Source organism: Pipistrellus hanaki, assembly GCF_964339955.1.
Source record: "Pipistrellus hanaki genome assembly, chromosome: 8".
NCBI lineage: Eukaryota > Metazoa > Chordata > Mammalia > Chiroptera > Vespertilionidae > Pipistrellus > Pipistrellus hanaki.
This window is the reverse complement of record NC_140510.1, coordinates 63,646,898-63,659,804: the sequence shown is the minus strand read 5'-3', so window position 1 is coordinate 63,659,804 and position 12,907 is coordinate 63,646,898. Positions and strand designations below refer to the sequence as shown.

Below are 12,907 nucleotides of genomic sequence, written 5' to 3'. Positions count from 1 at the left end.
TGCAAAAATAGATTAAAAACAGAAGCAATAAGCACAGTCTGTGATTGTATTGTGTATCTTGGATCACTTCAAACTAGAGGCTGTTGTCTTGGTTTCGCTAGAATGGATCAAAATGACTCAATTGTTTGACAAATAGGCACTGTCTCCTTAAGCACTATATTTATCTTCCGTGAATTGTACTAAGAAAGATTTGTGTGACAACTCACATCACATTTGAAATGATACACAGCTCTCTGTAGCCAAAAACTGCTGTTTTTGATTGGATTCCTCAGATCTGTATTGAATTTCAACAAAATGAAGGGACGGAAAAATCAGTTCATGTCTCAATCAATTTTATAACCTAAAAGACAGATGAGAATTCTCTTTTGGCTCCAGATTCTCCTGTTCCTGCAGAATTGTGGGAGGATATTGGTGGTTGTCTGATCTCTTCCAAGCAGCTGGGATTGACATTTGCCCCCTGTCTAGTATCCTTCCTTTGTTTCATTCTTTTGTCAATAGGATATTGATTTTCCAATTAGCCACTCCTGTTTTGCACTCCTAACCTAGATCGGTGATTCTCAAAATGTGTTTCCCAGACCAGCATCATCAACATTGGGAACTTGTTAGAAATGGACCTTCTCAGGCCCTGCCCCCACTGATTTAGACGATTCTGGTGTTGCTGACCCTCCCCACGGCTACAGGCCTGATTTTGATGCACTGTGATGGGTCTGAGGATGGACATATGATCTAGGTTAGTGGTTTTAAAATTTTATGGTGACTCAGAATCACGCAGGTGGCTTGGGAAAACACATCTTGTTTCCCAAGCCACCTGCGTGATTGTTCATGAGTCAAAGTTCATGAGTCTCTAAGTCTGGATGGGACCTAAGCATTCTTAACGAGTTCCAAAGTGACACTGATGCTGCTACTAGGAAAAAGATGCTGAAGACCACACTTTGAGAACTACTGATGTGATCTAATGAGATTAAGGCAGTTTGTAATTTTAATATTCACTTCTATTTTTCACTCAATGTGATTTGCCAAAGTTTTTGCTTTGCAGTCAAAATTACAGCATTTTTTTGTGTGTGTGCATGCATGTGTGTGTGTGTGTGTGTCAGCTTTCAGAATAAACTAAAAAATGAACAGGTTTCTTTAGGTTTCCTTTACTCTCATTTCCCCATGTCCTCAGCTTCTCTATTTGAATTGTGTTTTACATTTTTTTCACAATAATATCTGTCTACTAATATGTATGTCTACTTAATTACTTCACAACATTGTTCTGAAAAGCTGTCAACTTAATTCATTGCTATATTTTAGTCATTTTTTTGGTGTTAATGATAGTAAATGATTCTTAAGAACATTAATCAATTCAATGGCTCATCAGTCTCAATTTTTTGAAACACTCAGGACAGAGTTTCATACCAGCCTTCTTGTTTTTCCATAGCTTTTGAGCACTTTTTTAATACTATCAATCCTCACCTCTTCCTATTGTTTTTCTGTCACTCAGGAAGATCAAATTCTCTAACACAGAAGGCAAATTCTCTGCTAAATTGTAATTATTATTATTTTGCTACTCCTCACCCCAGAATATTTTTCCCATTGATTTTTAGAGAGAGTGAAAGGAAGAAAGAGAGGCAGAGAGAAATATAGATATAGGAGAGACACATTGACTGGTTGCCCCCAATAGGGGCTGGGGAATGAGCATGCAACCAAGGTATATGCCATTGACTAGAATTGAACCCTCAACCTTCATTTTACAGCCCACACTCTAACCAATGAGTTGGCTAGGGCTATGCTAAATTATTTTTGACAGCACTATTTAAAAAGAGAAACATCTTTGAACAAATAACTGCTTTTCTGTATTCATTTTCTCTGTCAGTGATTAATTTCACTTTTGTCTTTTATGGGCAATTTCAGAGGGTTTATCTCAAGCCAAGCCAGTGGGTAACATCATTTTTTAGAGATACATGCAAGTGAAAAGTAGTATTTGGGCACTTTTAACAACACTTACTGAGCACCTACAGGGTAGTGTGCACGAGGCCAGCAGTCTTTGAGAAAGGGAAACTGCCCGGGGCCTCCAACTCGCTCGAGGTATTCCTTCTAGATCAGAGGTTCCCAAACTTGTTTGTGCCGTAGACCCCTTGCCATGTTTTTCGGTTTTGGGTAGACCCCCTACTTACCTAATATTGATTTTTTTGTAAATTTCTAACTGTAGTGAAGTTTAGTGTTAAAATTTAATAAAAAATAATGTACCTACTTTTCTCCGGCATTCTCAAACAAAATAACACTGATTCACTATAATTTGTATGATAAACTACCAGTTTATATTTTTTTAAATATTTTCTCAGCACTTTCCTATTCAAGGAAACGAATGAACGTATTCTTCTCACATTCATATTTATAGAGTGACGAATTGAACAAGTCGGTGCAAGTTCGCGAAGCTTTGAGACAAAAATTGGCAAGAATGTTTACTGTGCGTATGCTTGTAACAAGATGATACTGGTATATCATTATGTGCAGGTTTTTATCCTACAACTTACACAATTTTATAAACATATATAATAAATTTTTTACTTCATAGGTACTTTTATAAATAATTTATATGTTTTTATATTATAAGATAATATGATGTAAGTAAATAGGTACTATCAGTGTATGTTGAGATCCACTATCGTGGACCCCCATTTTCATTTCATGGACCTCCAAATTTTTTTTTTCGCTGACGTAGACCCCTTGCAGGTTGTCATAGACCCCTGGGGGTCGATATAGACCACTTTGGGAATCACTGTTCTAGATCATGGAATTTCCCATTTCTTAGTTTATGCATTATTTAATTTTAACCATTCTTTTAATAAACAGTGTTAAAAATAATTTAAAGTCATAATCCCAACTTCTCATGTGTATTCTATTTGATATGATATTAGCAGTTATAGCTCACAGCTATTGAAGGCTATCGTTGCCAGGCTGTATGCTGACTACTTTCTGTTCTTTATTTCACTTAATCCTTTTAACAATCCCCATGAATAAATGTATTTATTTTTTTCTGCCATTTTACAGATGATGAAACCCAGTGAAAATTCTCACTCAACATCACATAGGCAGTTAGTGGTATAACTGGGGTTCTCTACCTGCCCCAGAGCCCATGCTAACAGCCACAGGGACATTCCAGTTAAATACTTTCCATCTTTATTGATACAAATAGGAAAAGCAAAGAGTAATTAGTTAATATGAAACTGATCAAGGGAGTCTAACTTGAAAGTTTCTTTGGGTTACTTATTTGTTCATTCACCCATATGTCCAGCAGTGTTGATGGGGACCCTTCTCTGTGCCAGACAGTTTGCTAGATCTCTGGAACACAAAGGCACTCAAAATGCAAGCTTTGCCTTGAAAGAGTTACATGCTTAGATTCAACTATTTATTTTTATGTCTGCCTCATTCCACATTCTTGAACCATGAAACATCTTAGCCGTGTGAAATCCAGAGAAGGTGTTTGTTTCTGACTCTTGGCAAAGCACTTCTATAGAAATCTTTCAGATCTGACTTAATTGCATATTCAGATGTCAAGATATCACAGAACAGAAAACATAAGTGGGGAATTCTGACAAGGAAAATGTTACTTCCTAATATCTAAAATGTATACGAACATTTAGACTTCAAAGGGTATGTCATCAAATTTGGAAAAAGTTGCTAATTCTGAAGAAGTTGTTCTTCTTTCTAAGTTTCTGTTAAAAGAAGTAGAAAAAAGCTCCAAGTTTGATGAGTGAAGAAAATCAACAGTGGTTCAAATATTAAAACCTGTTATTCAAATTTAATGCACCTTTTTATCTTATTGACAACTTGATTTGAAAATCCAAAATTTAATGATATACATATGAATAGAGCCAAATGGCAGCCATTCTGAAATGTGTAAAATAACATTGCCATGACATCCTTCAGAAACAAACAGATGCCTCAATGTATGGGACCTTCTGCAAATGAGAAACCCCAGCCTTCCCAGGGCTGGTGATGTGCCTGGGAGTCAGGGAAGTATTGGCTTGCTTTGCTGGGCTAGATTCATTTGTGTTGCATGCATTTTAAAACATCCCATTTCATTCTTGCCAAATGCATGGTGTCTGGAAATCCCCATTTCTGGGGTGTGGCAGCTATCCATCCCCTTTTGGGGCTCTGACTCATTCTAAGCAGGACCAATAATCAGGTAGAAAACAAAGCTGCTCTCCTCCTTTTAAGAGTCTCTCGCTGTTACACACCCAGGCTATACTATCAAAGTCAATGAATGTTGGTTTTAAAAACGCTGTTACTGGCGTTCCTCAGTTTTCCCAGTAGTAACTACAAATATCTAAGGTGTGTTTAGGAAGAGTAAAGACTGCAACATTCTGGCTTAAAATCCTATGAAAACTGTTTCTTTTTGGAAAGGATTCCTATTTTCAACCCTTCTAAATGGGAAAGGCAAAGTAAGGGGGTCACACACTTCCCAAATACCCCTCAGCTTAAGAATAACCAATTGAACAAACCCAGGGGGATCCATGTCTTTTTTGCTCAGCTGTTCTTGGAGGGGGGGACTGAAAAGTGGAAACCACTAGATAGAACATGTTAGGCTTATTTGACTTCAGAAGTCCAGAGGAGTGCTTGTGAGATGAGTTGGTGAAAAGCCTCTACCGAGGCCTTGGGTTGCTGCTTGTAGATGATATAGATATATATTGTAGATATAGATATAGATATAGATATATGCATATATTAATATAGTTTATTGACTTTTTACAGAGAAGAGAGAGAGATTGTTAGAAACATCAATGAGAGTCATCAATCAGCTGCCTCTTGCATACCCCCTACTGGGAATGTGCCCACAACCAAGGTACGTGCCCTTGACCGGAATCAAACCTGGGACCCTTCAGTCAGCAGGCTGACGCTCTATCCACTGAGCCAAACCGGTTTTGGCTGCTTGTAGATATTTTTGTAGAATACTCCAGAACCTTTCAGTCTGGATTTACTTTTTACTTGACTTTTGTTATAAGGTAAAAATTCCATTTTTTTTTGTTAACTTGATTTCTAGAACTTTACTATTATTCTTTATTACTTTAAAAAATTGTTCATCCAAAGGGAAAAAATCATATTGCAGAAGACCTGCCCTTAGAAATCCAAAGTAACTCACTAAACTCCATGCAAGTATTATAAAACAGACTTCCTCAGTCAATGGTACATTATATACAATAAAATATCCTGCTCAACTTAATATCCTGTAAGTACCATTATCTTGTTTTAGTAGTTATAGTTATGGGGTGCTTTTGAAGAAATACAAGTAAAGCCATCAGCTTCAAAAGTAAATATCTTTTATACATTAGGAATACATCCAAGAAACAATGACTTGATAGTTGGGTATAAATATTAATGATGTTAGAAAATTGTAAATGGATTCCCTTGTGGAGTCATTGACATTAATGTTATTTAAAATAAACCTTTGCTTAATTACTCAAGCTCAATCACCATTATCCTCTACAAATGACCTTCATGAACCCCAGTTGGGCCTGTTTTGATCTATCTCCCACTCCACATCCCTCTAAGAACAACTTTTCTGTAGTGTCTGTCATGAGACTTAGGATTTACAATGTCTCCATCTAATTAGTTTTCTCTTACCTTCCATCTGTAACCACATGCATTTGCTATAGGGATATCAAGAGGCAAGGGAAAGACAAAGGAAGTTATAACTTTCATGGGAATTTCTTTTTTTTCTTTTCTTTTTTTTTAATAACATCTTCCTATCTCCATAATTCCCTGGGACTTTTAAAGCAGCCATGTTATAAATCCAAACATGCTCATCTTCTTATCCTTTTCTACCCTCTTCTCATAGCTGCTCCTCTCATGTGCCCTTAGGTGAGTCTACACTTATCATGTTCCATCTCAGGCAAATGAACTCCTGCTCAGGATGGGACTGTGTTCTCTAAGTGACTATGGATTTTTCTCATTAAGTCTCAAGACACAACCAGAATGGTGCTACAGAGCATATGCCTATGGGACTTTCAGATGCTAACTCTTACCACTTCTTAAACTCCTTTTTACCTGCTTAAAAAATTCAGATCCATGTAAATTTTTTTATGTTTTTAAACTTCTTTTATTGGCCTTATACACATGAGGTTCTCCCAGTAATCATCAGACCTTGAATGACATCTGAGAATCAGGAGAATTAAACCCTGATTGTTTTGGAATGATGTGGGAAGACAGAGTGAGTTGTTCATATTGCTAAACTAACACATGCTAAGTTACCAAGTTCCCACTCATCTATTTTTATTTTCAGATTTGGACTGGCAACCAATTGCTGACAATGTCTATAGGCCAGAGGATGGGATAGACATGAGGACTTGAACCTAGAGCCTAGAGGTAAGAATTGGGTGGGCAACTATAGAGGCAGACTCTTCTTGGGTTCCTAGACAACCCCAAAAATCCAAATGAGAAAATAGAAAGGGAAGAACTAAGATGCTGACCCAAGCAGTAGGAAACCAAGCTGGAGCCAGAATGAAGAAGCTGAGGCAATGCTTTGATCTAGAGATCAGCTTGAAAGCACGTAGCCTAGTGGTTACAAGCATGCATTCCATAATTAAACTTGCCAGAGATCAGTTTGTGTGTGTGTGTGTGTGTGTGTGTGTGTGTGTGTGTGTGTCACTGAGGCTCCAAATCCATGTGCTTCAATATGACTGCATCAGAGAGGAGATTGGACAGAACTACTTTCTAGCTTCTACTAGTACATATCTGCCTGAAAGGGATACATTCCATTTCTGCTCACCTTTCAATGGTTAAAGCAAGCCCCATGGTCAAGTCTAACTTCAAAAGGGGAAGGAAAGTGCCATCCTATCACACGTTTGTAGAGATGGGATATTTGTAAATAGCCTTAGTAATTACACAACCCTTGAGATTCTGATTCATTATATCTTCTCCACATCAGTCTGTGAATCCCCTAGGTTAGTAAACCCCTGGCCTGTCTAGTTGATCTTTTTGGAAGAGCTGCCCTGCGGAAGTCTGAGTCCTTCTCATGTTTCTAGGTAAGGCATCATAAGCAGTGAATGTAGAGTTGCTTTTAGTACGTGCCCAGTTCAATGGACTACTTTTCGTAGGGGCTCACCCACTCTTCATGAGAGAACCAAATGCAAAGGAACTGTATTTTTTATTTCTATTAACAACAAAATACTTCCATAATTTCACAGTCCATTGCATTTAAGAGCATATATATTACAAATAAAGGAACTCCACAAACTTTAAAGGTTAGTATTTATCAACACTTTTTTACACATACACAAATATTTTAATATAACGGTATCTGAAATGTTATCCATATCATTTTAGCACATCATAAGTATCAACCAGAAGGGTTCTTTTAATTTTGGTAAAAACCATATATTTTACAATCTCCTATTTACATTTGAAATACACTTAAATGTTACAAAAACATTCACTTTGACCTTTAAATTATGTGTTCTAGGACTTGGTATTGAACATATTGTAACTGACAGAAAACTTACGGTTTGCTTTTGAGCTGCACGTTCATTGGATTGGCAAATATTCAGCTTGGCTTGTTTAACGTTGCTCAAAGGAAAAAAAAAAAATCATACGAAATGTGCAAATTCAGAGACTGGCAAAATTCTTAAGCTAGCGAGGTAAAAAAATATTAACATAAAAACTTCAAATAAATTAAATCTATCTTCTCTTCCCCGAGATTAGCGGCAAGTTCAGAAAGTCCATCTTAGAAGTGCATCTGATGCTGCAGACCTTTGCTCACATGTCCGTAGTAGCTGAGATGGAGACCGTGGGCAGAGCTGGGGTCCCCTTGCTAAGTATTCGAGAGAAGGTTCGCTCCACTCCGCGTTTTGATGACTCGTCCCTGCACGTAATCTTAAGACAGAACAACACACAGCACGACAAGGGAACACAATAGAGAGGTTCGTATTAGTATTTCCGAACCTGAAATTAAAACCCAGGAAAGTGATTTTATTTATCCCCCTCCCCCCTACCCCCACCGGGAATCTGCAAATTTTGAAAATGCACTTGCCAAGATAGAGCTGAAGACTTTCCCCCCCAAGTTCATGTCATAGCTATTTTGGTAAGATTTTAAAGTATCGTCACAATATTCTTCAACTATCAAATATAAATTACTAAATGTTTGGGTAAACCATGTGAATGTATCTGAGTAATACCAGAATTTTATTTCATTCTAACATTTTATCATTTAAATTGTTGACATCTACCAAAACAGAGAGACATCTGAAACCTCATTTAAATGTGTTAATGGAAATATGAGAAAAATATACTTTTAAAATGTTAATATATGTAAATAATACTTTCCTGTTAGATCTGTTCAAATTATGACATGTAATCACAATAATAACAATGAAACCCTTAGAAATCTCTAAAATGTATCTCTCTATAGAAGAGACAATGAATATTTTAAGTTTCTAGTTATAGAGATTTTCCCACCAACTCCACACATTATTATGCTTTAGCTTTATTGCTTTTCCAAGATAGATCTGCTACTTCTGTCCCACATAGCACCAGAATTCTCTACTACCAATTCATTCTCCTATGATAAATGTCAGAAGTTTTACTTAAATAATTTGGCAAATAATGTTTGTAAAGAGGATATCAAACTCTGAGAGCAATATGTCTTTGCATCTCACCCACTTGGCACCATCACACAGCAGATCTGTTCTTTTCTCTGTATTTTATTTTTAATATCCATTACCACCATTGACTGCTCTGTGCTGTCATCCTTCTGAATGTTGAAACAGACTCCAAGTGAGCATCTTCTATTCATGTTTCATTCAGATACCTGTATGTACTACTATGGCTTCATAGAAGGAGGCTTTTAATCTTTTTGTATATTTGTAAATAGAGTGGCATTCTGGCTGTCTATAAGGGTAATTATTGCCTGTCTGTCACTTTGATAACTCAAGCTGCTTCACCTCAACATGTTTGCATAGTAGTGTCCACTTCATCCAGTTCCATCTCTTCCCTTACAGTAAATGTTCTTGCGCTAAGTCAATGACTTCAGGCTGCCCTTTCAGCTAAGACTTTCCTGGACACTCTTAGAGTGAATTGCATAATTAATTCTATTTCTATTTTTATATTTATATGTCTTCATCCATTATAATTATGTTTCTATTTTTAAAAGTTCAGTGGTAGAATTACTCTTCACTGTATTTATAAATGTACCTGTTTCCAGAATATCTACATGAATATATAGGTACATGAAGATACAAATGCATTATAGATTATGGTTCATTTCTACATTGTAGGATTTACTAAAATTTGCCTATCCTTCCCTCCAAAAGAGTTCAAACCCAAACATGGTCTGATGCATTTTCATTAAAAAAACAAAAACACATCTGGGAAAAGCATCAGACAATTTTTTTTGTTATAAACATAAACTGAAACAAATATATAATATTTAAAAATACTATAGACTTTACAGACTTTATCTTTTGTTAACTGTTTCTGATTTTAGGAAGTTGTTCATTGCAACCAACTCAAAGCACTTACCAATGGTTATCATGAAAATAGCCTTTTTTTTTTCTCTCCAAATAACACAGTTTGCTATGGATAATTTGTTCTTATGATTGATAATGATCAATTAAGTAGTCCCACCATTAGGAATCTCTTCTACAGAGTTAGAAGTTAGTATTCTGTCCTTACTTTAATCTAAGGTGGAAATGTGGAATAGCCATATTATAGAGTAAATCATTTTTTAAGGAGCACTTTTTTTTTGGTGAAGGTATGTATTTTGTGATCATTTTCCCAGATATAAAACCTATGGACAAATCCCCATAGAAGCTCTAGACCAGGAGAAAGTTAACCTTTCCTGCTGAATGATCTATTTTGTTTACTGAATAACAAGACATGTTCAGTCCATCAGTTTCTTTTCTTTGCATCATTTTGAAGGAAGCATGAAATCAAATTTTGCTTTTCTTAGCAAAGATTTTCTGAAAAATCGATTATTTTTCTTTCCCCACCCCTTAAGCACCTGAAAGTTTTTTTGTCTTTTTGTTTTAGCACTTTGGAGTATAGTGAGTCTTTGATTTGAATATGAATGAGTTCAAATATTTTAAAAAGTTGAAGTATGGATTTCATTTTTAAAAGCTACGTTGTTAATTTTAGTTTTAATTAGTAGCCCCCCCGCCCCATATTCACTTACCTATCAATGGAAATAAAGTTGTTCTAATTAAATAAAAAACCTCAAGAACAATAGCCACTACGGGTTGTCAGGGAAAAATGAACAATTAAGAAGAGATAGGTAGATCAGAAGACCACAAAAGACAAGAGTAGACATAAGGAAAGAAAAACATACCACTTTTGCTTACAGTACTGAGGGAAATACTAGACACAGAGGAACAGAAGTTGTATAAACACGGACTGCAACAGAGCTGCCAGGGAAAAAAGAGAAAAGCATTTTTGCTCAAAGTTTCAAGGTCAGATGCAATGTACAGTTGGAAGCAAGCATTTCTTCATCACTTTTTTCAGCTTTCAGATCCATTGTTCTCAGATTTATGAGTTCCCCAGGCTATCAAAGCATCACTCCTGAGCCTTTAAATTCCCACCAGCTACTTAAGAATCCCAAACCAATATCCCTCCTCTAAGAATCCTATCCAGAGAGATTTATTCTCTCTAACACAAGCCAATTAACCACGTCGTTCTCCAGTTTTCATAGAGGGTTTAAAATGTGGGCAGAAGGAAATGAAAAATAAGAGAAAAGAAGCATATAGAAAAGCAATTAGAATAAAAGAAGTATAGGATTCATTTTGTGTTTCCCGAATAGTGTTGATGGTGCTAGACCATTTAAGGAAAGAAAGGGAACTAATATTTAATGAGTGGCTACTATGCACGAGGCACTATTTGGAGATTGGTTCAAGTTCTCCCCCTTAATTATTCTGTAAAGAACACATCTAACTCCTAGAGGGGACCACAGTGATGCCAGGTAGAGTGTAAGACTGACTCTCAGCACCTCAAAAAATACTGTAATATCGAATGTCCACATTTTGTGCACAGCCTTATACACTGGACAGATGCCAGAAGTCATGGATGACTTGCTGGAAGGATGGGGGATTGAGTTTTATCTCAATTCTGCACATCTATAGGAGGCCCTGCCTCTGAAGAGGCAATCTTGACTTTAAAAAAGCCATGTCTTTCTTAATCCTGGTGAAAGGTGCAGAGGCCCCTAGTGGCAGAAATGTGGAACTCCATATCACAGCCTGGGGAGGTGTGAGGTCTTAAAATCAGAGGTAAAGGGAGTGGTAGCAAATCCTACCAGGAATCCTACCCAACGTTTCTTGATGTCTAATAGGGTCCATCTTCCTAGAAAACCAACAACAGCTCAATGATTTGATTAAACATCTCTGAAGGCTATGAAAAGCTTCTGGGTTCTCATCTTCCCTCCCTTCACCCCCCCCACCCCCCACCCCCCACCCCCCTAGTTTATCTCTAATCTTATCTCTGCTTTGAGGCAAGGGACTTTGTGCAAGGAGGAGAGGACAAGTCAGCTGCATGGTGCTCACGAAAGGTGCAGTGACATCAGCAGCAAGAAAAGAGACTCTTTCTGGTTCTTCTGGCACTGGGGTCAAAATGGACACTTTGGATGAATGAACAGCACGGGCCACCCCAAGGAAAGCCTCACCTGCTCATTCATGATTATGGAGAGTTCGCTGAGCATGTCCTTATAATGGGACCTCAGTTCTTCCTGGTACTCCAGCTGGTCTTCCTTGATGAGGCGCTCATTCACATCCAGGGCCTGCCCACACGCATCTGCAAATTGCCTTTAGTGACAGCAAGAAGCAAATTAACAACCAGCCACAGAGACTGGCCAAAGTGAGGCTGTTGATAGACTCTGCCACCCAGAAGGAGGTTGGTCAGGTGGCTTCCTGGGGAATTCAAGGAAGAACATTCCACAAAGTAGATCTTACCTGAAGATTTCCTTCAAAAGCTTTACTTGGTTGTCAGGGTATTTCTTTGCTTTGGTTTCTTCAAGAAAAGCTCGTGCATAGGCCATGGGCCCTGCATTAACCTATTGGGGAGAAGAGAATTTGCTGAGGATGAGCCCTCTTCCTTCATGGAGGAGCCCGCTCCACAGCTGGGAGGAGTAGCCACTTGGGCACCAATCGTGTGGGGCCCCAGTTCTCTCACATCACCGCGAAGTCACTAATGTGTTATCTGTTTTATTGTCAGTCCCCCACAGCTGGCCAATCAGCTACTACATCTGAGCTCAACCTGCCACTGCCATCCTTCCCACACTTCAGTTACTTGCCCAGCATGTCAAGTGTTTGCCATATCAAATACGGCTTTAACTTTATTACTTTTTATTGAATTTATTGGGGTGATATTGGTTAATAAAATTATTATGTTTTAGAGTTACAATTCTCTATTATAACATCTGTATATTGTATGTATGTTCACTACCCCAAGTCAAGTCTTCCATCACCATTTATCCCTCCTTTACCCTCTCGAACTATTATCTTCTTAATATGTTTGAAAACTAGATTCCCTTTTACTTACTTAAACAAATTTAAGTTAGACATCTGTGAAAACCAAGGTCTTATGTGCTAGCTTTTTATTAGCATTAAAATAAACACACAATTATTAATAAAAGACATTCCACAGAGGTGGTGGTGTACACACCTCACTGGGAACTACTGTCTATGGTATTCCACTTGACAGTCTGGCTTAGATTCTGGCCCAATGTGGCATTATCAGATTTGCAGAATGTATGCTCAGGTCCTGATCATGCTCACACACAAGAGTAGACTCACACTAGTGAGGGAATCCATATTTCTTAGTGCTTATAATGTTTTAAAGTGACCGTGCAGCTTGTAAGGAGTAGGGGAAAGAGAAGGAAGCTAATGCTGTACTTGAGCCATCTGCAGATGTCTATGGCCACCAGGCACGGCCAGTGTGGTAGAAT

General features: G+C 37.6%; 1 protein-coding gene across 8 annotated transcripts in view; it reads right to left on the bottom strand.

The window, feature by feature from the left end:
- Window positions 1-7,113: 7,113 nt before the first annotated feature.
- Window positions 7,114-12,907, bottom strand: part of DOCK10 (dedicator of cytokinesis 10) — a 208,063-nt gene continuing 202,269 nt past the window's right edge. For 7 of the 8 annotated variants that reach the window (XM_084891376.1, XM_084891377.1, XM_084891375.1 and 4 more), the window contains exons 54-56: window positions 11,913-12,013; window positions 11,627-11,765; window positions 7,114-7,854 (exon numbers count right to left, since the gene is read on the bottom strand). In XM_084891376.1, the coding sequence (XP_084747502.1) occupies window positions 7,738-7,854; window positions 11,627-11,765; window positions 11,913-12,013 (357 nt within the window). In that variant the 3' untranslated portion in view covers window positions 7,114-7,737. Of the gene's footprint in view, window positions 7,855-9,456; window positions 10,380-11,626; window positions 11,766-11,912; window positions 12,014-12,907 lie in introns of those variants that run through there. The other variant, XM_084891380.1, reaches the window with a different exon arrangement.